The sequence below is a fragment of the Dendropsophus ebraccatus genome, chromosome 11 (assembly GCF_027789765.1).
Source record: "Dendropsophus ebraccatus isolate aDenEbr1 chromosome 11, aDenEbr1.pat, whole genome shotgun sequence".
NCBI lineage: Eukaryota > Metazoa > Chordata > Amphibia > Anura > Hylidae > Dendropsophus > Dendropsophus ebraccatus.
The window spans coordinates 85,651,902-85,678,394 of record NC_091464.1 but is presented as its reverse complement, the minus strand read 5'-3'; the positions used below and the strand labels follow the sequence as shown (position 1 = coordinate 85,678,394).

Genomic DNA, 26,493 nt, shown 5'->3' with positions numbered 1-26,493 from the left:
TTATAAAATCTGGCAGCTGGCAGGGGGGGAATTGATTACAAGTACTAACTTACCTCTCCTGTTGCCAGCAGTGAGTGGCGTTACCGGCCATGAGACCCCCATGGGGCTCCGGGATCTCCAGGGTCACGACCTAGCTGATGGACTGGCCACTCAGCCAGTCAGTGATTGGCTGAGCAGCCCGTCCATTATACGGGACAGACCTTCACCCCACCCTACCCCCGGCTGAGTTGTGAGGTCATCACAACTCGAGAAAATTGCACTCTGGCACGGGTTTTGCAGCCGGTCCCACCGTTCGGCACGGGGTGAGGTAAGTCAGTACTTGTAATCAATTTCCACCCTGACGCTTTCGGCTGCCAGATTTTATAATCCGCCGGACTAGTAAATAGTAAAGCGAAGCTACTATACGACAAAACTCACTTAACAGTCTACGCAGCTTGCATATGATGATCCATACTACTTTACCATCTATTCATTGTTATAGTTCTCTTTGCGCCTTATTCATAGTATCCTGATCTAAATCTTAATGAGTCCCATTCATTATTATGTTCCTCAGTTGCTAATGTCAGGGATCGGTCATCACCTTCAAAGAAGGTTAGTACTGAGGAGCATTCCTCCGGGCCGGTTTGCCTCCTCTGTGGCTTAGCTCAATGTCACCACGTGAATGTGCACAATTTATCATCACAATCCGAGGTGTTGAGCTTGGAAGTGAGTAGAATACCCTGGTGGTGCAACTTAATAGTTCCCCTGCATTACCCTGCCTGAGATGGAGCTCTCCAGTCTCAATGGATTATCGGCAGGACGGAAAACACCTTCATTAATGATTCATGGCCGCCTCTTCTCACCCAGCATTCTCCATATCCGAATGGGCTTTAATTATTTCCTTACTTTGTTTATGTACCGTGCTTTCTTCTATGTATCAAGGGGTCTATTATAATGTAACACAGGCCTTGGTTGTTTCTTTTCTATAGGATTATCTTCCGCAGGTTGTAATATCCTCCCTGCAGGATGCTTCCGACTCTCCCATCTACATACGGACAGAGGTGCTCTCATTGGAAAATTTGGTTGGCAAACACCCCCGTTCCATCGTAGTTAATTCTGGAGTGTAAGTGCTTCTAGGTTCAATCCTTATTATCCATAATTTATATGGTTGACAGATATTCTTCTGTACTGTATGGAAAATGTATCCAGTCTAGTCGTCTTCATGGAGGCTGTCCATTTTAGTTTTCGCTTCCGAATAACAATAATGGAGTATCAATACTTAAAGGGGTATTCCCATTTCAACTAATACTCGTAGGCAACGTGAAGTTATAGATTATTTTTTACAAAAAGTATTAATTTAGCTAACCTGCCTCCCTCTCCTTTTCCCTCCCATTGATGACAGCTTGTTGTGTAGGTTACCGACCACCTCTCTTCTCTAAAAGCTGTGGTTTTGCTGGTGTATATATAGCTATAACGTAGATGAGATATAAGGGGACATTTAGGAAGTGGCGAAAATGGCAGATGCAAATAAATCTATTCGCACATGCTATTTGTGCAAATGATTCATATTGGGATTTTCTGCCCCGCTCCTGCCGGGGACAGGGGATGCAGCCTCTATGTAACAATTTTTTTTTATTTGTATGTGAGCCCTAGAAAAGTTTTTGTTTGGAAACATGACCGCCGAACAGAACACCGAGGCATGCAGCTGTGATGAAGACATGTGATGCAGGACATGAAAACCATCACCTACCACCAACCCCGATGTTACACTTGTAAATGTGCAAGCAAGGCATCAAGAGTCCCATCGCCTGCCACCATCTGTGTTGGCCCCCCCCACCAGATGTAGAGCTGCACACAGTCTGCTGTTATCCCGTCACCTGCCGCCATACAGTACCCTGTCTCTGCTGTGCTGTACAAGTGTGGTGTGATGAGCTCCCCCTGGTGGCCAGAAGCCGCCAATACCATATGCTCTGTCCCTGCTGTGCATGTGACATGTGAATTCTTTTTCATGGAAAAACAAGACATCCCCTGAAAATGAGATCTAGGACATCTGTGGGAGCAACAATTACTATAAGACTGTCTTATGTTCATGGGAAACACTGGTATATATAGAGAGAGAGTGAGAGCAGAGCGGTAGTTGGTGGCCTACAAAGGGAGGGAAAGAGCAGCATATAAGGAGACAAGTTTGCTAAATGATTGTATTTGACTTGACAAACCCTACAAGTACAACTATATTAGCTGAGATTGGAATACCCCTTCTTCTTTTATTCCTCCTGAAAATGGAAGAATAAATTAGTAGTGATAGGTAACACAATTTGCTTTGTCAATTCACCTATGTCCCTTTATAGTCTGACATTGTCCCGCCAATGGAGACTGTGTCAGAATTTGTAGGAGCGCATCCTGCTAACAAGGGCAATGGGAGCACCCAAGTCTATTCAAGAGCCATCACATATGGTGATGAATGCATCTCCATGTGGGTCTACCAAAGTAAGCTACGTGTATCTTCTTTCCAGTGAACAAAAGGAATCCTGAGTGGGGACCTTCTCCCTTTAAGACATCCATATACTCTAACAAGGCACAAAGAAGAGGATATCAACATGTGACCACACCAATGGAGCACCCACATGACACATAAGATCAACTGCCTTCCTTCGAGCACATTGGCATGATGGGCATCTGCCTACATTGCCGCACCTATCATCCTGACCTGTAACTTGACTTTATAGCGTTTATAATTTTATAGTCCGCTATAAAACCATTGACATTTGATGATATCTGTGACAGTCCCTGTCCCTGTAAAGTATCCTTCCACTATAGGGAGTGCACCTTCCGCTATAGGTAGTAGTCAGCTTTTATCACCTTCATTGTTCATTGTCTATTTTTACTTTAATTGTATAAGTAAAAATAAAACTAATACCGTATAAACTACTAAGGTGTGTTCTTAAGTATACGTCTTCTCTCTATACAGATGGCTGGCATACACAGAACCTCAGTATAATGGTACGGTCACTGTGTTAGAAGAAGGCAGCGAGCTGCCCCAGATTCAGGACAGCGGCTTAAAATCAATGAGGCCTTTAAAAATGGTGAGAAGTCATTTTTGGTTCTGTTGGGGTTATACTGGGTAACAGAGTATCCCTAGGATCAGCAGGTAAGCGGGGGCGATGGTGTCTGGCTGCTGCTCATTGTTCTAACTTTTTAGCAATAAAGGAGGAAAGTGGGTAGTGGTGGCACCTAGGCAGTTGCCACATTTGCCTATAATCCTGAGCAATTATATGTCCACCTTCATAGCCATTTTGTTACTATCCCAATGCATGCAAGTGATGAAACTTTGCTCACAGTATTTATTAAAGTGGTAGTTTCCCCACATTTTTTTTTGGTGCTAGAAAGTGATTTGTAATTTACTTCTGTTACAAAATCTCAAGTCTTCCAGTTCTTAGCTGCTGTATGTTCTGCAGGAAGTGGTGTATTTCCTCCAGTCTGACACAGTGCTCTCTGCTGCCACCTCTGTCCATGTCAGAAACTTTCCAGAGCAGGAGAAAATCCTCATAGAAAAACCTCTCCTGCTTTCCAGACAGGAAATAATAAACCACTTCCAGCAGGATATACGGCAGCTGATAAGTACTGGAAGATGAGATTGTTTTTAATAGAAGTAAATTACAAATCTCAGGCACCAGTTGATTTAAAAAAAAAACTGAATGGGGGTGACCGACCCCTTTAGTATTATCCTAACCTTTTGTATGCATACCTCCCATGCAGACTTATGTGTTTCCATGGTAAGATATAACAAACCTACTGCATATAGGCAAAGAAAAGGCTATTCTATATTATACTTATACATATAACTGGAACAATGCTTTTTTAAAACGTTTTGCAAATGTGCTTAGGCTGGGTTCACACTACGTTTTTGCAATACGTTTTTTCATCTGTTTTTTTTGCGAAAAACGATAGAAAAAACGGATGCATGTGTGTACATCTGTTTTGATCCGTTTTTCCATTGACATCCATTATAAAAAGAAGTGGATCAAAACGGGTCCGTTTTTTTAGCGGACACAACAATGAGGTCGACCACGTGTCCGCTTTTTTTTTTTTATAATGGAAGTCAATGGAAAAACTGATCAAAACAGATGCACACATGCATCAGTTTTTTCTGTCCATTTTTCGCAAAAAAATGTAGGAAAAAAATGGATTGCAAAAACGTAGTGTGAACCCAGCCTAAAATAACCCTTTAGAGAACACACTGAGCTCTCCTACATCTGTGGATATTATAAGTTAGGGTAGTGTTATTCTGCGGAGCTCTGGATTGATTCCTCCCCATTATGTGTAATTGTAAAATATCAGTTCTCTCTCATCACTAAACTGCCGGAAGACAGTGATGTCATTGATCCCTACGATTATTAGATTAGTGCATAACATTACTACCTCAGTTATGTCCTACCCTATGTGCTCACATGAGGTACAGAACCTTCCTTTTAGCAGTAGGCTTGTGATGATGGGAGTTGTAGTCCGCACTGCTAGGTGACCACATACTATATTTCTCCCCCTGGGCTCCTCTGGCTCGCACTGGCAGCACTTTGTTACTTTATAATCCAAAGCCTAATTGTGTGGAAGGAACAAATGTCGAGTTAATTTTTTTTCATTTGTTTCAGGGAGGATTAAAAGTACAGCTACCCAGTGATCCGAGGGTGAGTGATTAGATTGCCATAGTTACTGCTCGGAAGTCTGATTTCCGCAGTGCACCTTATTGTACGCCTGAAATCTGCTTAAATAATCCTCTCTTTTACAGATAATTATATACGAGAAACCCCACTTCCTAGGCTGGTCAAGAGAGCTGACGGAGCATGTCAGCAGCATCGGGACCCTCACCTGTGATGGAGAGGACGGCAGGAGCCGGGATATCGGCTCCATACAAGTTATTAGCGGAATGTAAGGACTCCACCGGCTTTATTCTGTGCTTGTATTATGTATTATTAGTGAGAATGTCAGAGGCAGATCATCAGGTGTGCGGCCTACAGACTAAGGGTTCATATACAGTACCATATACAGTACCTTTATACTAGCTTTAAAGCGAGTTTATTACATCACTTTTTTTTTTTTTTACATGAATGCCATGCGCGGGAACCTGGTGGCGGTTAAAAAAAACCTACTGCGGCACCGGCATCTATTACCAAGCGCCAGCTGGGCATAGAACACTGGAGACAAACCTTCCATCCCCCGCTTGAACAAAACCCCTCCTGGGGGCTGGCTGTGGAACCAGCATCCCCATGCTGGCGCCAGTCTGTTCATGTCAAAAACAAAAAAGTGATGTACTAGTGGTACATTCACTTTAAAGGGGTATACTGGCAAATGTATATATATTTATAGATAGATAAACAGATACATTTTTTTTCTTTGTTAGAGTTAACTAGTAAGGGGTGATGCAGTCCGTCTACTGTCATCACTGGCTGTGTTAGGAACTGCAGGACTGCTCAATCCCTGGTCCCAACACAGTTAGCGTTAGTTATAGTGAGCCATTTCTAATGTCTATTCTAAAGCATGTTAGGGTTAGACTAGACATTAGACTAGACAGGGAAAGCTGTCCGAGTTACTAGTGCTGCAGCCTCCCCTGATGTCTATGTAATACAAGGTAACATTAGAATAGACATTAGACTTGGGGAAGCAGTCTTTGTTAGTAGCTCCGCAAACAAAGCACCCTATAAAAAAACAAGTGGTGATTGACAGTTATGCCAGCTTACTCTGCTACAGGGCGCTGTGGCTGCAGCACTAGGGACACAGTCAGCTTTCCCAAGTCTTTTGTCCACTCTAATGCTAACATGCATAAGATTTGATATTAAAAGTGGCTCAGTATCTCTGGTATCACTAGTAATATGTAACTGTGCTAGGACCAGGGGTTGCGCATCCCTGCAGTTCCAGACACAGTCAGTGGTTGTAGCAGTGGGGCTACCTCATCCTTTACTGCTGACTCTCAATATGTATAACAAAAAAAAAAACAGTGCACCACAGAGCGATGTAATATAGGTGTTCTTCATTTATGTTACCTCCCTACTAGCCTACCAGGCTTGATGCCTTAGGCCCCCTATGCTCCAATAAACAGTAGTCCTAACGTTGCATTATATTATAGCTGCATTCCAGGGCAAGATGAATTATCATCTACATGACTACTCTAATAGCTGAATTAGGTTGTGTTCTGTATCTTATGGAAGAAGCTACTGTCTGGGTGTCTAGTTCTTGTTATGACAAGTATACTGTATGTGTTTGATCATTTTTTACACAGCTCGTCTAGTATTGGAAATGCAATTACATATATATATATATATATATATATATATATATATATACAGAATTTTTAAAAAAAGTGGGTCCCCTGGGGGGGAAGTTGGTGTGGTAAGAAGAAGCTGCTGCCTGGCTCGATGTCTTGTTCTTGTTATAACATGTATAATTTAAAGGGCTTATTCAATATATAACACTCATTTTTATATACTGTTAGAGAATTCTAAGTTCATAAAGGAGTTCCCGGTTCTTGATCCTCATCTCTTGACACGAGTGGTTACAAAAATCAACTGGTGCCAGAAAGTGCCAGAGATTTTTAATTTACTTCTTTTAAAAAATCATGTCTTTTAGTACTTATCAGCTTCTGTATGTCTTGCAGGAAGTGGTGTATTCTTTCCAGTCTGGAGAGCAGGAGAGGTTTTCTATAGGTATTTGCTCCTCCTCTGAACAGTTCCTGACATGGACAAAGGTGGCAGCAGAGAGCACTGTGTCAGACTGGAGAGAATACACCCCTTCCTGCAGGACATACAGCAGCTGATAAGTACCGGAAGACTGGACATTTTTTTAATAGAAGTAAATTAAAAATCTCTGGCACTTTCTGCCACCAGTTGATTTGAAAGAAAAAAAACTTTGGTGAACAACTCCTTTAAAGATTGGTTCACTAAATCTGCCTATATTCATATTCGCAATTTTTTCTCTAATTTGTAGATGGGTTGGGTATGAAAATGAGAGATATAAAGGACAGCAGTATCTCCTAGAAGAGGGGGACTATGAAGACTGGCATGCATGGGGTGGATATAACAATACCTTACAGTCAATAAGATATCTCCAGGCGGTAAGTAATATATATATATATATAATATCTATCACTTATAGGCTGATTGAGTCTCCTAGTCAGGCTGGTAAATATAAGATTGTAGAACCATACTAAGGAAAGGATTAGCTGAAGATGTAGGGGCTAAATATTATTATAAGATAGTAAGCCTATTGATAATATTGGGCATATATACAAGAAAGATTGGGCACATTGGGGGAGATTTATCAAACATGGTGTGAAGTGAAACTGGCCCAGTTGCCCCTAGTAACCAATCAGATTCCACCTTTCATTTTCCAAAGAGTCTGTGAGGAATGAAAGGTGGAATCTGATTGGTTGCTAGGGGCAACTGAGCCAGTTTCACTTCACACCATGTTTGATAAATCTCCCCCATTGTCTTTCAACATGACCAGTCTGTTCTTCTCATGGAAGATGGCAATGTTAGGGAACGTTTAGGTTTTTCAGTCATACTGTTTAAACTCCTTGAACCATTGTGAAATGACAAATAGCAGCTTTCCATTGACATTGGAAACATCATCTTTGAGAAGGAAAACAAAGGAAATTATTTTGAAATTAAAGGAGAACTCCGGGCTGGGGTGATTTTTGGCAGAGTGTTGGGGAGCATGAAAGAAGTAACATGCTCTTTCCTCCCCCGCTCCATTGCTGGTGCCGTTATCCCACAGCTTCGGTCCTGGCCATTTCTGGGTCTGTGTGGCGACTGGGTACGAAGCATGTTAGGCCCGCTCAGCCAATCAGCACCGGAGGTAGGACCCCACTACGACCACTCACTGGCTGAGCATGCCTAACATGTCTCGTACCTGGTCCCCACACAGACCCAGTAGTGGCCAGGACCAAAGCTGTGGGATACCGGCACCAGCAATGGAGCGGGGGAGATAGGAGCATGTTACTTCTTTCATCCTCCCTAGCACTCTGCCAAAAATCACCCCAGCCCGGAGTTCTCCTTTATTAAATAAAAGGTTACTTAAAAGAGACTAAAGGTTACTTAAAGAGACTCTGTCAGTAGGATTAAGCTGTCCTATCTCAGAGTAGCATAAACTAGTGACAGAGAAGCTGAGCAGGATGATGTATCACTTACATTGTTCTGTGCAGCTGATCCAGAGATCTCCTCCTGAATAACATGGACAATAAATAGTCCTCTCCATTATGTGCATGAGCCCAGTAGTCCTGGATATTCATGAGAAGCAGAAAACTCCGCCTACCAGCTGCTGATTGGCAGTTATCTATCCATGCTGTGTATAGGCAGTCAGCTGTCAATCAGCAGCTGGAGGGCGGCGGGAGGGGTGCGGCAAGAATCCTATTCTCCTGCATATTAGGAGAACGGCTGAACAGAATGATGTAAGTAATACACCGATCTGTACAGTATTTCTGTCACTAGTTTATACTGCCTCATTTAAGGCACCATATACGTAGTGACAGATTCCCTTTAATGAGAGTGGACTTGAGCCATCAACTCGATTTGAAGCCTGTACCTACCGAGATAATGTCACCTGGAGGCACTGGTTGAAGGGTGGAATGCATCTATACGCATGGAGTCTTAATAGAGCTCCATATGCTGCTGTATGAAATCAGTAGGGTACTGAGTTATTGAAGAGGCTTATTATGTTATATGTTATGCTTGTTATGTTATATGTTATGTTATATTGTACATGCTTGTTAAGGTTAAAGTGCAATAGTTCATAGTACAGGACATAATACTGCACAATTGTTTTCTGGTAATGAAAGAAAAACTTTGTGGTCCTCATAGTGTTAAAAAGGAAGAACGATACTATTCAGAATGCAGAAGATCCTTGTGGCCCCTTTGTAGATATTCCCAGATCTGGCATAATGTTTAAAAGCCCTTATACTTCACGTGCCATTAGGTAGGCCACATTATACCTGATGCCTCTCCGGTAAGGTATGTTAAGTTTAATAGCCAAAAATAAAGTCTTGTTTATTCTGGTTAGTCTTCCTCTTAGTCGTCCAAGTCTTTCACAAAATGAGTGAGTGCTAAGAAAGCCGTACAGTATAGGTACACCACGTGGTACCACAGTGTACATAGATCATTAATGGAAAGTAAAAAAAAAAATAATAATAATTTTTGAGGACTGTATTAGATCAGTAATAATAAATCATAAAGCGAACATACCATCAGGTTTATTGCTGCTTTTTTTAAACCTTAATTGATCGGTGCCGACACGGGGATGCTGGTGGTGTGGTACTTTTTTTTTTTTTTTTTTAAACGTCGCCCGTTCCCGTGCTCCGCGACGGTGTTTTCCCGAGCACCAGCCCATACCGTAACACTGGGGACAGGCCTGCCAGCCTCCAGTATGATGAAACCCCCTCTCCTCATTAGAATCAATGGAGCCCTCAGTTCTGGTGCTTGTGCTTGGAAATAGACCGACACCAACTGGGCGGCGTTTAAAAAAATGACTGCACTGGCATCCCTGTATTGGCACCAATTGATTAAAGGAGAAGTCTGGCAAAAAAATGTATTGAAGTATTGTATTGCCCCCCAAAAGTTATGCAAATCATCAATATACTCTCATTACGGAATATGCACATAAAGTGCTTTTTTTCCTGCACTTATTACTGCATCAAGGCTTCACTTCCTGGATAACATGGTGATGTAACTTCCTGGATAACATGGTGATGTCACTTCCTGGATAACATGGTGATGTCATGACCCTACTCCCAAAGCTGTGGGCTGTGGCTTCTGGAGAGGATGATGGCAGGGGGATGCTCAGTGCCCTGTGTCCCACCATTTTATCCAGGAAGTGGCATCACCATGTTATCTAGGAAGTGAGGCCTTGATGCAGTAGTAGGTGGAGGGAAAAAGCACTTTATGTGCATTTCCCGTAGTAAGTGTATATCGGGGATTTGCATAACTTTTGGGGGGCAATACAATACTTCAATAAAAATTTTTGCCAGACTTCTCCTTTAATCAATAATCTCTCCATAGGTTACACAGGGCATGACTGATGTTAAAGAGTCGAGATTTCCTGATAATGAGCAGTAAATGAGAGATGAGGGGGGGGGGGGGGACCTGGGGAAAGTCTTTTTGAATGCAGATAATGGCAGATTTGCCTAATGAACCCCATTACAAAGTTTCTTAAAATCGCCTGGACTATTGATTTCTGCAAAAAGGAAAAAAAAAATGACAGTGACACTTTAGGAGGGTACCTGCACTAATCCTGTGTGGTGACACACTGAGACCCTGCGCAGACTCAATCGGTGGAATGTATCATGGTACATAAGAACCAAACATGGAGTCAGGGCACCAACACAGCTTTAACATTCCAAAACCTTAAAACTTAAATGTCATATGTTACTGTGGTCTTACTCACTTAGTTACACTTTAACTTTGCTAGGTAAACCTGAGATAAGAGGTGCCCGCTGGCATGACTGATGTATGCCCGTGCATTCCACTTGGATTAATCAGTCATGCCATTTAGGAACTACACATGACTGGCAACTTACTTTATTTTCTATCTCCACCTGGTTTACAAGCAGACAAACCACAGCTAAGTGCATGAAGCGTGATGCCAGGAAATTATATTGCACATGGGCATGGAAGGCTGGCACAGGACTGGGCACACTGCAGTGTTTTGTTAACCACTTATTGTTAGGCATTGTTTTTTGGTCTATTACTACTAATAAACTGCTCAGATTGTTCGATACATTATTGAAATTGCTCCATTGACATTGAATATTAAATATGTATATTTCACAAGGTTGTGTACCCTAGTATTATAGGCAGCACCATATGGCAGCTACTGCATCTTGATAGGTCTCATAAACAATACAAGGACCCTCTTTATGGTATATCCTTAGACATATTCTGGGACTATAGTCTGACTAGTTTTTTTTAGACCTTTGTCTCTGTTTGTATCGATGTACAGAATACATGTTACCATATATATCTATAGATACATATTGTTATTACTTACATATTGTTCTATATTCCAGGACTTTATAGAACCATCTGTCACCTTGTATGAAATGGAGGAAGAAGACGAGAAACAAATAAATCTTTTCAATCAAGCAATTCCTGATCTGGAGCTGGCGGGATACAGCACAAGAACGCAATGTATCCACGTGAAAAAGGGAATGTGAGTAGATTGTCTTTTACCAGTTGATGTAATGATGGGCATACACAGGAGATATCCCCAGATCCTACAACAGGTATTCAAACAGGGAAGGTAGAAAAGCTGCTGTAGGAGCCGAATATTGTTCCGTGTAATAGAGTCAACTATCATCGGCTGATAGCGTCAAAATCATCGGCCGCCGACTGTGCATGGCTATGTGTAATAGCGATGCGTGTCCGGCGGCTGACGATTGAAAAAATATGACCTCTCCACACTCTCGGTCTTCACCTGCCCTCTGCTTGCTTCCCACCACTGCGGCTGCAGCTTCGGAGCGGTCTCTCAGCTGACAGGCCGCTCAGCCAATCACTGCCCACAGTGGTCCCGGCCAGTGATTGGTTTATCGGCCTGTCAGCTTAGAGACCGCTCTGAAGCTGCAGCCACAATGCCAGGAAGCAAGCAGAGGGCAGGAGAAGACCAAGAGCAAGGAGAGGTAATCTATTAGCAGTTTAGGGCAAGGGCTGCACGGACATCGCAAATGATGTCCATGCAGCCCTTGCTAAACAATTATCGTGCCAATTAATAGGCTCAGTAAATGAGCACCAATCTAGCAGATCGCCACTCGCTTACTTTATTGATTGGGCCACCTGTCTAATAGGACCCTTATACGTTAGGGATTCTTTTACATGCCATGCAAGGACTCAAGCCAGCAAGATTGGCGGTTGTTTGCAGTGCCTTTTGAAGGCATGACTAATGTCGTGGCCGGCCTACATGAACATTCACTGTATTGTTAGTGTGGCTATTTAAAAATATTGCTATTGGCCGCACATCTCCCTCTGTAAATTTTTAAGTCATACAAAACATGTGATCAGCCAACGAGTTTGAGGTTTCTTCACTCCTCAGCTGATCGCTGATTGGATTGTTGGCCGAAGGAGCATTTCTAGAAATCCTTGCCAATACTCGTCCCTTGTAAAAGAGTCTGGACGGAGCTGTTCCTGTGTCTTCCCACCTTCAGTAGGATCAGCTGATGTTATTACATCTATAATAGTAACCGGTCTCACTTCGGCATCTTCACTTAAGTAACCCCTGAGATATGCAGGGTTAGGGTTGTCTGGCAGTCACCCATCTCCTATTAGGGGGCTAATACATATTCTCTTCCCCATAAGCCAATTGGTATCTTTTATATCTAAATATTATATTAATATACTAGTGTTTTCCTCATTTGTTTACAGATACAGCAGTATATTAGCTATTTTCAGGCTTTAAGCCTATAGCGTTGTAGTGTAGTTATTCCCAGCTGATGGCGGTGTCGTTGAGCTTTATAGAGGATTCCCTATTAATGATGCTTGGCTAATCAGCGCTAGTAAAATTAACGGAACGTAATTGGAAAAGGAGATGCGCACACTGGGAGATTAAACTGTGAAGCCGCAACAATTAAACACAACGTCTTAGGAAACCAGTGTAAATCCCTGTTATCTTGCCCTGTGGTCTTGGAAGGAGCCGTGCTTGGACTCACCTCGGGTTCAGGTTTAGACTAGCTGAAGCAGGATATGTGGCGGTTTATTGAATTCAGGTTTTTTTTTTCCATCACATACATGAAATTATTAAAGACTAAGGCTGAGATTGTAACTATACACTATAGCCTGGTATGGCGCACATGGAGTCCTCTTTATTGGTGCCGTTACACTGAATAGCACTTGTTATAGTGCTATTACTATGTTATATATGATGTTGTTTTACTTCATAGGTGGGTGGCTTATCGGCAGAAGCATTATTGTGGAGAACAATACATACTGGAAAAAGGCCGATACAAAACCTATGTGGACTGGGGAGGCAATAACAATACCATAATGTCTATTAGGCCGGTTCTGCTGGTGAGTTGTCTTTTTCAATGTGTTTAAGATGGGTGCCACCAGTTTACCTGTATTACATGACAGTAACTGCAAGACCAAGATCATATGATGGTGTTATTTGAAGCCTAGCCTAAAGTTTACGCATGGGAATTTATTAAGATTGGCAGTCTTATAGGGGTATGCCAAGGAAATTTGTTTTTATTTAACTGTACTCAGGGTACAGGTATATAGAAAAGGAAATGTATACTTACCCTCTTTCTCCCCTGCTTCCACTGCTGTCTTGGTGTCAGTGTCATGCAGTGTTTTTTTTTTTTTTGTAGCACAAGGACCTTCCAACTCAACCACCGATTGGCTGAGCAGGAAGGTCCTTGTGCAACACAGACATAAGGAAGTGCAGCACAAAGGTTTGACCAGCACCGAGATAGTGGTGGTGGAGCGAGAAGTATAGATTTTTTTCCCCCTATTTAACTGCACCCCGAGCACAGTTAAATGGAACATATGTTGTTCCCTTTTTTATCATTTAATGCATTAGTTAAATTATGAAGATCCTGCACCATTTTTGTGACATGCTTGTCAGCCCCATGCTTTGTAGCCCTGAGAAAGACAAAAGAATATCTCAATATAATTTGAGGAAGAAGGACACCTACAATACCCAGTAGACAAACCTTAGGAGTATATACTGGGAAAGCCTGAATATGTGGAAAAACAATTACTATGTTTGTCATCAATCTTTATGTATGTGCTAGTATTAGAGATGAGAGAACCTGGAGCATGCTCGAGTTGATCCGAACCCAAACGTTCGGCATTTGATTAGCGGTGGCTGCTAAAGTTGGATAAAGCCCTAAGGCTAAGTGGAAAACATGGATATAGTCATTGGCTGTATCCATGTTTTCCAGACAACCTTAGAGCTTTATCCAAGTTCAGCAGCCCCAGCTAATCAAATGCCGAACTATCGGGTTGTGATCGAATCGAACCCGAACCCGGTTCGCTCATCTCTAGTGATGTCACGATACCAGAATTTTGAGTTCGATACCGATACTAACTTTTTTATTTCGATACTCAATACCAGTTCGATACTTAGTAAAGTATAAAAGAAAAAAAAAAAAAATGGTAGAAATATAATACCCCTGCACTATTACAGTGATACCAATTTTTGGCCTATTTTTATTTTATTGTGTTAAAAATAAAGTTAGTGATATCTGTCTAAGACAGCTCTGCTGCATCCGATATCACTAAGACAGCTCTGCTGCATCAGCTATCACTAAGACAGCTCTGCTGCATCAGCTATCACTAAGACAGCTCTGCTGCATCAGCTATCACTAAGACAGCTCTGCTGCATCAGCTATCACTAAGACAGCTCTGCTGCATCAGCTATCACTAAGACAGCTCTGCTGCATCAGCTATCACTAAGACAGCTCTGCTGCATCAGCTATCACTAAGACAGCTCTGCTACATCAGCTATCACTAAGATAGCTCTGCTGCATCAGCTATCACTAAGACAGCTCTGCTGCATCAGCTATCACTAAGACAGCTCTGCTACATCAGCTATCACTAAGACAGCTCTGCTACATCAGCTATCACTAAGACAGCTCTGCTACATCAGATAACACTAAGACAGCTCTGCTACATCCGATATCACTAAGACAGCTCTGCTACATCCGATATCACTAAGACAGCTCTGCTACATCCGATATCACTAAGACAGCTCTGCTACATCAGCTATCACTAAGACAGCTCTGCTGCATCAGCTATCACTAAGACAGCTCTGCTGCATCAGCTATCACTAAGACAGCTCTGCTGCATCCGATATCACTAAGACAGCTCTGCTGCATCCGATATCACTAAGACAGCTCTGCTGCATCAGCTATCACTAAGACAGCTCTGCTGCATCAGCTATCACTAAGACAGCTCTGCTGCATCAGCTATCACTAAGACAGCTCTGCTGCATCAGCTATCACTAAGACAGCTCTGCTGCATCAGCTATCACTAAGACAGCTCTGCTGCATCAGCTATCACTAAGACAGCTCTGCTGCATCAGCTATCACTAAGACAGCTCTGCTGCATCAGCTATCACTAAGACAGCTCTGCTGCATCAGCTAAGACAGCTCTGCTGCATCAGCTATCACTAAGACAGCTCTGCTGCATCAGCTATCACTAAGACAGCTCTGCTGCATCAGCTATCACTAAGACAGCTCTGCTGCATCAGCTATCACTAAGACAGCTCTGCTGCATCAGCTATCACTAAGACAGCTCTGCTGCATCAGCTATCACTAAGACAGCTCTGCTGCATCAGCTATCACTAAGACAGCTCTGCTGCATCAGATAACACTAAGACAGCTCTGCTGCATCCGATATCACTAAGACAGCTCTGCTGCATCCGATATCACTAAGACAGCTCTGCTGCATCAGCTATCACTAAGACAGCTCTGCTGCATCAGCTATCACTAAGACAGCTCTGCTACATCAGCTATCACTAAGACAGCTCTGCTGCATCAGCTATCACTAAGACAGCTCTGCTGCATCAGCTATCACTAAGACAGCTCTGCTGCATCCGATATCACTAAGACAGCTCTGCTACATCAGCTATCACTAAGACAGCTCTGCTACATCAGCTATCACTAAGACAGCTCTGCTACATCAGCTATCACTAAGACAGCTCTGCTACATCAGCTATCACTAAGACAGCTCTGCTACATCAGCTATCACTAAGACAGCTCTGCTACATCAGCTATCACTAAGACAGCTCTGCTACATCAGCTATCACTAAGACAGCTCTGCTACATCAGCTATCACTAAGACAGCTCTGCTACATCAGCTATCACTAAGACAGCTCTGCTACATCAGCTATCACTAAGACAGCTCTGCTACATCAGCTATCACTAAGACAGCTCTGCTACATCAGCTATCACTAAGACAGCTCTGCTACATCAGCTATCACTAAGACAGCTCTGCTACATCAGCTATCACTAAGACAGCTCTGCTACATCAGCTATCACTAAGACAGCTCTGCTACATCAGCTATCACTAAGACAGCTCTGCTACATCAGCTATCACTAAGACAGCTCTGCTACATCAGCTATCACTAAGACAGCTCTGCTACATCAGCTATCACTAAGACAGCTCTGCTACATCAGCTATCACTAAGACAGCTCTGCTACATCAGCTATCACTAAGACAGCTCTGCTACATCAGCTATCACTAAGACAGCTCTGCTACATCAGCTATCACTAAGACAGCTCTGCTACATCAGCTATCACTAAGACAGCTCTGCTACATCAGCTATCACTAAGACAGCTCTGCTACATCAGCTATCACTAAGACAGCTCTGCTACATCAGCTATCACTAAGACAGCTCTCCTGCACCAGCTATCACTAAGACAGCTCTCCTGCACCACCCACCACTAAGACAGCTCTCCTGCACCACCCACCACTAAGACAGCTCTCCTGCATCAGCTATCACTAAGACAGCTCTGCTGCATCAGCTATCACTAAGACAGCTCTGCTGCATCAGCTATCACTAAGACAGCTCTGCTACATCCGATATCACTAAGACAGCTCTGCTACATCCGATATCACTAAGACAGCTCTGCTACATCAGCTATCACTAAGACAGCTCTGCTACATCCGATATCACTAAGACAGCTCTGCTACATCAGCTATCACTAAGACAGCTCTGCTACATCAGCTATCACTAAGACAGCTCTGCTACATCAGCTATCACTAAGACAGCTCTGCTGCATCAGCTATCACTAAGACAGCTCTGCTACATCAGCTATCACTAAGACAGCTCTGCTACATCAGCTATCACTAAGACAGCTCTTCTGCATCAGCTATCACTAAGACAGCTCTGCTACATCAGCTATCACTAAGACAGCTCTCCTGCACCACCCACCACTAAGACAGCTCTGCTGCATCCGCTATCACTAAGACAGCTCTGCTACATCCGATATCACTAAGACAGCTCTGCTACATCCGATATCACTAAGACAGCTCTGCTACATCCGATATCACTAAGACAGCTCTGCTACATCCGATATCACTAAGACAGCTCTGCTACATCCGATATCACTAAGACAGCTCTGCTACATCAGCTATCACTAAGACAGCTCTGCTACATCAGCTATCACTAAGACAGCTCTCCTGCACCACCCACCACTAAGACAGCTCTGCTGCACCAGTTACCAAGATTGCGGAGGAAGAGAAGAGGTTACACAGGATCCCACACACTACAGCCGATCTTATCTGCTCCTCTCAGCCCCGGCCACCTCCCCCACCTGCCAGCCGGCTGGATCCTCACATGTGCTGCACTTCCCCCGGCCTCCTCTCCCGGATCTCACAGACCCCCGCTCTCCCTCTTCATCCTCCCCACCTCCAGCCTTCTCCGTCCTCCTCTCTCCGTGACCTCCCGCTCTCTTCTGTGCAGCTCCGGCTCCTCTCCCGGACCTCCCGCTCTCCCTCCAGCCTTCTGCTCCGTCCTCTCTCCCGGACCTCCCGCTCTCCCTCCAGCCTTCTCCTCTGTCCTCCTCTCCCGCTCTCCAGCCGCTCTCCTCCGTGCAGCTCCGACTCCTCGGCATAAATCATCTCTCTGATAACAGAGTCTGGCGGAGCCGGACTCTGTTATCAGAGAGACACCAGCAGCGGGGGTCTGTTACACACAGTAGCCGACCCCCGCTGTATATGGAGCGGGCTCAGGAGGGGTCAGATGCCGCTGTCAGTGTGACAGCGGCATCTATATACTTAAATAGCCGGCACTAGCAATAGCTAAGTGCCGGCTATTTGAAATTGGCGCCAATGGGAGCGGAGGGAGGGAGAGCAGAGGAGGAGACTGCAGGGGGCAGGGGGAGGCACATAGAGAACACGGCCGGCGCTCAGCTAGCCGCCCACCGTGTTCTCTGCTTAACTTAAAGTTTCGATACCAGGAAATCCTGGTATCGAACGGTTTTTTTGCCCGAAATATCGATAGTAGTATCGATATTTCGGTGCATCGTGCATCCCTACTCATCTCTAGCTAGTATATTTACGTGGGGTTACATAGGGGTTAATAACAGTATATTCCACTTCTACTATTATAATTACATGCTGGATGAGGACTATATATGGAGCAGCCTTGTCTAAATACAAACTGACATATAGTTCATTTATTTTCAGGAACCCCTTGGACAAAATGACGCAAAACACTTGGTAAGTTTTATTTTCTCTTCAGTCTAATATCTGAGTCATTACTGTACAATAATCTTAATTTTACAAGACATTTTAATGAACACTCTCCCCCTCCCCCCCCCCCCCCCCCCCCCCGGCCTGCCCACCTATATCTTCAGGCTTTCTGGCTAAGCTGTACATACAATGTACATGACACAAAAAGGCTTCCATTTTGGTTAATGGTAAAACAGGATAAGAAGAACCAGCAGCTCCTATAGAGAGGGGTTACCTTGTGGAGTCTCCTTTCTAAAATGTCCAAATGCCCCAATGGAAGTCGACAAGTTGTGATACTAGACGTTAATAAAACCCCGAGGCCTATTGTGGCAGATTGACATGAACAATGTATTATGTCTCACAGTTTGTCATAGTTGTACAGGATACAATGGCGGCATTTTGTCTTTGCGGGAGTGCCAGTCTTGCCTTATTTTCCAGAAGGGCAAAGGTTTTATATTGAAACCTTTTTTGTCTTTTTAATGGTTTGATCTAAGAAAAAAGTTTGGATTTACTTCCATGCATTAGTAATTTAAAGTACCATGCCTAGAATTGAATGATACATGTAATAGATAATAGAAATAGTAGAGGTTCTTATTGTTTGTCAGTCTGTAGGATTTTCTATGTGTTCCACAGACATTGTTGTAGAAATTCTGGTATTATTCTCCTGCTGTGCTGTTCCGTATAATGCTAGGGTCTAATGTGGGCAGGGCTTATTTGAGTAGGCGGGGATTTGCAACGTTTTTGCTTTACTGTAGACAGGAGGTATATGTGTGTGTGTGTGTGTGTGTGTGTGTATGGTGGGGGGGGGTTGTTCTATCAGCCAGATATCTTACAGCAGATAGAATAGAGGGGACATGACTGGTCTCCTGGGACACATGGAGAAGATATCTTTATATATTTCTGTTTTAATTATAACATGAGACACAAAAAAAAAAAAAATGTGAAAGCCATGATTGACACTTACTCAGGTTGTCAATCAAGCCTGACTGGTTGAAGAAGAACACAGCAATCGTGACTAAAAGCTGCATACCCTCCTCTGTAACTAGAGAAAAGCACAATGGGCCCCAACCAGAGTTTTTTTTATGACATTACCTAGAATAAAGCTTAAAATGCTGTTCTCCTCAAAATCTTCTCAGCACCCTGACTGCACATGGGTGTAAAAACTATTTTGTATCTTTACTCCCTAGACCATACCCAACAATTCAAAATTGATGCCAATATATTAAAGAGAACCTTCACTTACTGGCCTGATGACCTTGACAGGTTCTCTTGAATATATTGGCATCAATTTTGAATTGTTGGGTATGGTCTAGGGAGAACAATAAGATACAAAATAGTTTTTACACCCATGTGCAGTCAGGGTGCTGAGAAGATTTTCCATAATGTCTGTTTTATGCCTCCAATAACAATGAATAGAACAGTCTGGTCATTACATGTGGATGTGCAGGGCCTGGCTCTGGACTAGATAGTAGGGTAAATGATGATCCCTTTACAAAGTATTTGCTGTACAAATATTAGTTTTCAGATACAATAACATAGTCGTGTTGGCCCAGGAAGTTGATTGTCTTGTTCAAGACTTTTGTTTTTCAAGCTTTATAATAATCCAACAAGACAGACAAGAAATAAATAGATGGAAGACTGATAACCTGCATGTTATCTGGGTACGATCTGTATGTACCTCTGGTACGAAATGACTTCAAATTATATCCTTCTCAAGTTACTTTCCCCAGGGAACCTGCCATCCTTATTGTTATATAAGCTAAGTAATTGTGTTTCCTTACTGCCATCGTCCTGAGAAACCCTGATGCCTCTTAGTAGTGGACGGCAGACACTTTTTTTAGCTTAACCAATGTCAATAGAAATCGTAAAAATGTCAATGAAATCGTTCACCTTATTACACAGAACGATGGTCGTTAGTTACGATAGTTACTACGATCGTTATTGCGATCGTTACTATGATTGTTTATTCCTTCTGATCCCAGAAAAACAATGAAAAATGTGCAATTACACTGAATGATTAGTGAACAACTTGAGCGAGCGAATGTGGAATTACAGCCAACGATAAGCGAACGATTAATGATTATTTTCAGTTCAGATCTAAATCAACGACATACAAATGATTTTTCGATCGTTGCCTGCAATTACACAGAACGATTATCGTTTAAATTCGAACTATTTAAAGATTTTTCGCACGATAATCGCCCCGTGTAATAGGGCCCTTATTTTCCCAATAGATTCTAAAAAATAAGAGTTTTGGCTTATTACAGGTTAAAGCATATACAAGAACCGAATTCCAGGGGGAATCCATGGATTTCACACAAGTCGTATCAGATTTTACATCCTTTTCGCCCATGTCTTTCAAGGTCATAAGAGGATGGTAAGATGCTAAACACTATATTTTCTCTGTGATGTGTGTGTGTGTGTGTGTATATATATATATATATATATATATATATATATATATATATATATATATATATGTATTATTCAATGATCCTGCAGCTAAAGAAAGGTATTCCTATAATAATGCAGTTAAATTACGAATCGCTGTTTAAACAAATTGTGTACTCAAAGTCTATCCTCCATCACCAGCAGATGTATACTTGTACATCAAGGTTTGACGGAAATGTAGCAGAACATTAAATTACAATGCCTGTCATGTTACCTTGTCGTGATGTATTTGTGTAGTAACGCATTTAGAATTGCTTCAGCTTTTAGGTGCCGTGCAGATCCCATTAGTTTAGTTTATGTTACATTATTATTGCTTACAGCAGAGTGTACTGCGGCACAGTCTTGTTGCACTGAGGACATGGACCTATTGCATTTTTCACTTTTTTCATTAAGATAGAGTAATAATGCTAAATTAGTTGGTTAAAGGGGAACTCTGGGCAAATGTAAAAATCCAGGGAGGTCTGAGGGTGATGAGAACATAATAAAGAAATCATTCTGCCGATTATCATTCCGTGTAATAGAGACAACGATCAGCTGATGAAATGATCATTCCTTTAGGTCTAGACCTAAAAACATGGTCCACCAACTGTGTATCACTACGTGTAATAGCGATGCACGACCAAAGGTTGATGATTGAACAGTTTACATTACCTATCCATACACCCTGTCTTCTCTTGCACTCTGGTTCCTCCCCAGTCCCGCGGCTGCAGCTTCAGAGCGGCCTGTCTGAGCTGACAGGCCACTCCGCCAATCACTGGCTGCGGCGGTCCCGTCCAGTGATTGGCTGAGTGGCCTCTCAGCTCACGTAGGCCGCTCTAAAGGGCAAGAGCTGCATGGACATTGTTTATGATGTCCGTGCAGCCCCTGCTAAATGATTATTGGGCCTTGTAATAGACCCAGTAAACAAGCAGCGATCTAGCAAATCACTGCTTGTTTACAATATTGATCAGGCCGTCTAATAGGGGCATTAGTCACTGACTGGCTGAGCGGGCATTTTTAAGCTGGGTGGTGATTTCACAGGATCGGGAGATAAAGGAAGTTGGCAGGTGACCGTCAGTGGTGAAGCTGCTCTGTGGGGGGCACAGGGACAGGTAAGTATAACTACTGTATCATGCTCCCACCACCCATTCATTCATTTTAAGGGATTATCCAAAGAATAAAGGATAGGGGATAACTACCTGATCAGTGGAGCTCTGATCTCTTGGATCCTACTGAACACAAGATCGGAGGTCAAGTAAATGTATTGGGTTGGTAAGGTCACAGCTTTCGGATCCCCTCATCTAACTCTACGTTATAGTGTGTCTTTCCGTATTGACTAATTCTGATTTATTTTTCCAATCCAATATCTCTTCCAGCTGGCTGCTGTGCTACAAGGAAGGCACTTGCGACAATCTGTGTGTGTTAGAAGAGGGGCACTTTCCAGACTTGGCTTCGTGCGGATGCCCTACAGCTGAGATCAAATATATCAAGCCAATAGATTATGTAAGACATTTTCGGCATCTGTTTTCTCAGTTTGCAAAGTTCAATATAAAATGTAATTTTGCTAATGTCAGTAGTCAGTCAGTGGTATTCCAATGTTATTCTGATGACTTGCTTTAAATATTCATTAGTACAAATGACAATATGCATATGTGCATTAAGGAAGCAACTGATTTTCCATTTACTCACTCTACTAGAATGGATTGTTCTAAATACATGTCCAAACTTTTGTTTAGATTACCTGGAAAGTTCTCATATACTTTGTGTTCGGAATCCTTACACTATTTATGATGTCTGTTTGCTGTCAGTGAATGGGAACACTCAATGGCTAGAGTTGAAAGTTTGCTATTAGTGATGAGGACAACTGCCAAAATTTGATTCAGGAGATTCATTGGGATTCAGCCATCAATTTAATTATTTCTTTTCATGTCTTTCCATATGTTTTTATTAAATTTTCAACACAAAAACAAGATATGGTAGACTAGGGGGTAGGGGAAGGGGGTTGGGAAGGAGAAGGGGGGAGGAAGAGGGGAGTAAGGGGGAGGAGGAAAGGAGGATGGGGGAAGTAAGGAGGGAAGGAGGAAGGGGGAAGTAAGGAGGAGGAGGAAAGGAGGAAGGAGAAAGGGGGAGGAGGGAAGGAAAAAAGGGGAGGAGGAAGGGAGGAGGAAGGGGGAGGGAAGGGGGAGGAGGGAAGGAGGAAGGGGGAAGTAAGGAGGAGGAGAGAAGGAGGAAGGGAGGAGGAAAGGAGGAAGGGGAAGGAGGGAGGAGAAAGGGGGAGGAGGGAAGGAGGGAGAAGAAAGGGGGAGGAGGGAAGGAAGAAGGGGGAGGAGGGAGGAGAAAGGGGGGAGGGAAGGGGAGGAGGGAAGGAGGAAGTAAGGAGGAGGAGGAGGAGGGAAGGAGGAACGGAGAAGAGGGAAGGGAGGAGGAAAGGAGAAAGGGGGAGGAGGGAAGGAGGGAGGAGAAAGGGGGAGGAGGGAAGGGGGAAGGAGGGAAGAGAAAGGGGGAGGAGGGAAGGAGGAAGGGGGAGGAGGGAAGGAGGAAGGGGGAGGAGGGAAGGAGGAAGGGGGCAGGGAAGGAGGAAAGGGGTAGGGAAGGAGGAAGAGGGAAGGGAAGGAGGAAGGTGGGAGGGAAGAAGGGTGGGGAGTGGAGGAGGGAAGAAGGAAGGGTTAGGAGGGAAGGAGATGGGTAGGTAGGGGAGTGTGGCAAACATTGCCAAAGAATAGGTACGTCAACAAAAGTATAATTCCCAAATATCATCTAAACAATAAAAAAAAAACATAGTCTAGTCCTCAAACATTGTGAGAGACTTGGAACTTGGAGACTTGGAGAGCATGATAACTTTCTCATGGTAGTCCCATCAGTTTAAATCTGATTCAGGTAAGCAGCCAAACCTCTGGGCGGCTGTACAGGAGCAGGGACTTCTGTCAAAGATAAGAGTCCCTGCTTCTATACACTGAGCAGAAAGGCATACTGTACAATATATGCCTTCCTGCTCAGTGAATAATCATTGCCATACACACATACGCCCACTCTTCCATGTTGTCTTCGTTTACATCATTCGCTCTGTTATGATGTTATATAGTTAATACTCATTGTGAAATATTCCAATATAACACCATTGTTTCATCATGATTTTAGGTCTTTTCTGAGCCTTCTATAAGTCTCTTTGCCCTGGACTCATGTGAGGGAAGAGAATTGCACTTCGAGGAGGCTGTGACCTCAATCCTTAGCAAGGACCTTCACTTTTACGCCCAGTCTGTATGGGTCAGGAGAGGACTGTAAGTATCAGTTATGGCTCTACTACTTTACTTTTTTCTTCAATCTTCAATCTGATTTTGCTCAGAGAGTCTAATGAATATCTCTGCCAAAAAAGCACCAGTCTATGTGAATACTAAGTAGTGAGTGCACAGCCAGGGATAAGACATTGTTATTGCTCCGGGAACGGATTCCTCCGTCATGTTGAAGCATTAGTAATGCATTACATTATAAGTCAGGATGTCGCCTACCGTTGGTATATTTGCATTAGTGAAACGGCTTTGTTTCTGAATGGACTCAGAGGTATAGGTTTTGGATTTATTAGTATAATAACTAAATGGTTATGGAACAGAATTTATGACCATGCTCCACCAGTAGACATCATAGTAGGCATCAGTAGATCACCGGGATGCTCTCTTAGCTGGCTTCTACACAGGTATCAGTGGTATGATAAGTTGTATTTACCCCGGCAACTGCTAATCACCACTGCTACCAGCTTCTGTTCCCTGCCTCCTCTTGGCTGCACCCTTGCTCCTGCCTGTGGACGTTCTCATCTGGACCATAGGGTACTGTACTATCTATTTAAAGGGCCAGCGTGTTCTACCTTAATCTCCTCCCCTACTTATGCCACACCTATATTAGGAAGCTCTGCCCACTCCCTGGTACCTAAATCAGAGAATACTGTATCTGATTCTGAGACCCATGTATGACCAATGCCCGCTTCTGCCTTACCCATCTGCTGCTGTTCTGACTTTCCTGTGTCCAACCTTTAAATCATATAGGCACTTGGGAGTATTAAACACTAGTATTAGATTGTTAGGCTCTCAAACACTTCCTAACAACTAATATATAACCTTGCACTGAGAACGACAGAGAGGGAGGAAGAAAATGGCAACAGCGCCCTTGGTGTATCTCCCATATGTCTTCTGGTAGATCTCCTAACTAAGGGTCCTATTACACAGAGCGATAATCTGCCAAATCAGGCTAATTCGGCAGATTATCACTCTATGTAATAAAGACAATGATCAACAATCATCGACTAATTGTGTCTTTAGGTCCTGACTTAAAATCATCAGCCACCGACCGCACGTCACTACGTGTAATAGAGATGCATAGCTGATGGATCTGTAAAGAAAATAATAAACTGTATACATTATCCCTCCATGCTCCCCAGTGTTCTCCTCGCTTCTCCTCACTTTCCGCAGCTACCAGTACTATTTCAGTGGCGGTCTCTGAAGTGACAGGCTGCTCAGGCAATCACTGGCCAGGACTGGGCCATCAGTCATTGGCTGGGCAGCCTGTCACTTCAGAGATTGGCTCTGAAATTGTACCTGCAGCTGTGGGGAGCGGGGAGAAAATCGGGAGCGTGGAGATGTAACGTTTCCAGTTTATTATTTACTATTTACAAGGACTGCGCGAACATTGCTGACAATATGTATATACTGTACATATATATATACACAGCCTTTGCTGCATGATAATCGAGCAGTGTAATAGGCTCAGTAAATGAGCACCAATCTAGCAAATCGTAATCATGCCGTGTAATAGGCCCCACAAAAAGTTCATACCAAAAATACTAGGGCTTGGTAATGTAATGGGTTTTCACATGCACAATATAAATGTCTTCCAGGGGGAGGCAAATTAGGGGCAAGTGGCCACATTTGGCCTCAGGACCACCATTAACTGAAACCATTAAAGGGGTTGTCCGGCGAAAAAAATTATTCACAGAATAACACACATTACAAAGTTATACAACTTTGTAATGTATGTTATGTCTGTGAATGGCCCCCTTCCCCGTGTCCCACCACCCCCACCCGTGTACCCGGAAGTGTGGTGCGCTATACATTACCTGTCACGTGCCGACCACGGTCTCCGATCTTCAGTAGTGACGTCTTCTTCGGGAGGCCAGCGGATCTTCCCGAGTGCTGGCCGCCCTCTGCAGCGTCATCCGAAGCTCAGCCGCGATTGGCTGAGCATAACTGTGCTCAGCCAATCGCGGCTGAGCAGCTGATGACGTGGCCGCGTCATCAGCCGCTCAGCCGCGATTGGCTGAGCATAACTGTGCTCAGCCAATCGCGGCTGAGCGGCTGATGACGCGGCCACGTCATCAGCTGCTCAGCCGCGATTGGCTGAGCACAGTTATGCTCAGCCAATCGCGGCTGAGCTTCGGATGACGCTGCAGAGGGCGGCCGGCACTCGGGAAGATCCGCCGAACTTACGAAGAAGACGTCACTGCTGACGATCGGAGACCGTGGACGACACGACATGCGGTGAGTATAATGCACCACACTTCCGGGTCTAGCGTGGGTGGGGGGAAACACGGGGAAGGGGGCCATTCACAGACATAACATACATTACAAAGTTGTATAACTTTTTAATGTGTGTTATTCTGTGAATAATTTTTTTCGCCGGACAACCCCTTTAAGTAATGAACTGAAAACCTATGAACAAAATTTTGTTAACTATGCGTTTGGAATCCCATGGCTATTTACAATGGGCTACAAAATATACCTCTTATGTGGCAATTGCTCATGTATAGCATACTGTAGTTTTAGTGTCGTAAACCTTAGCTGACCTCATGTTTGTATTATACGAAACTGCAAATATTGTGTGTGACAGC

At 43.5% G+C, this 26,493-nt stretch overlaps 1 protein-coding gene across 1 annotated transcript in view; it reads left to right on the top strand.

Annotated features, from left to right (window-relative positions):
- The window catches only part of CRYBG3 (crystallin beta-gamma domain containing 3), a 60,641-nt gene that overhangs the window by 16,630 nt on the left and 17,518 nt on the right, over window positions 1–26,493 (top strand). Inside the window, exons 5-15 of the mRNA XM_069944933.1 lie at window positions 969–1,102; window positions 2,948–3,062; window positions 4,626–4,661; window positions 4,763–4,902; window positions 6,955–7,081; window positions 11,027–11,169; window positions 12,890–13,016; window positions 18,144–18,176; window positions 20,456–20,565; window positions 21,995–22,121; window positions 23,757–23,896. Coding sequence (XP_069801034.1) covers window positions 969–1,102; window positions 2,948–3,062; window positions 4,626–4,661; window positions 4,763–4,902; window positions 6,955–7,081; window positions 11,027–11,169; window positions 12,890–13,016; window positions 18,144–18,176; window positions 20,456–20,565; window positions 21,995–22,121; window positions 23,757–23,896 — 1,232 coding nt within the window. The remainder of the gene's footprint in view (window positions 1–968; window positions 1,103–2,947; window positions 3,063–4,625; window positions 4,662–4,762; window positions 4,903–6,954; window positions 7,082–11,026; window positions 11,170–12,889; window positions 13,017–18,143; window positions 18,177–20,455; window positions 20,566–21,994; window positions 22,122–23,756; window positions 23,897–26,493) is intronic.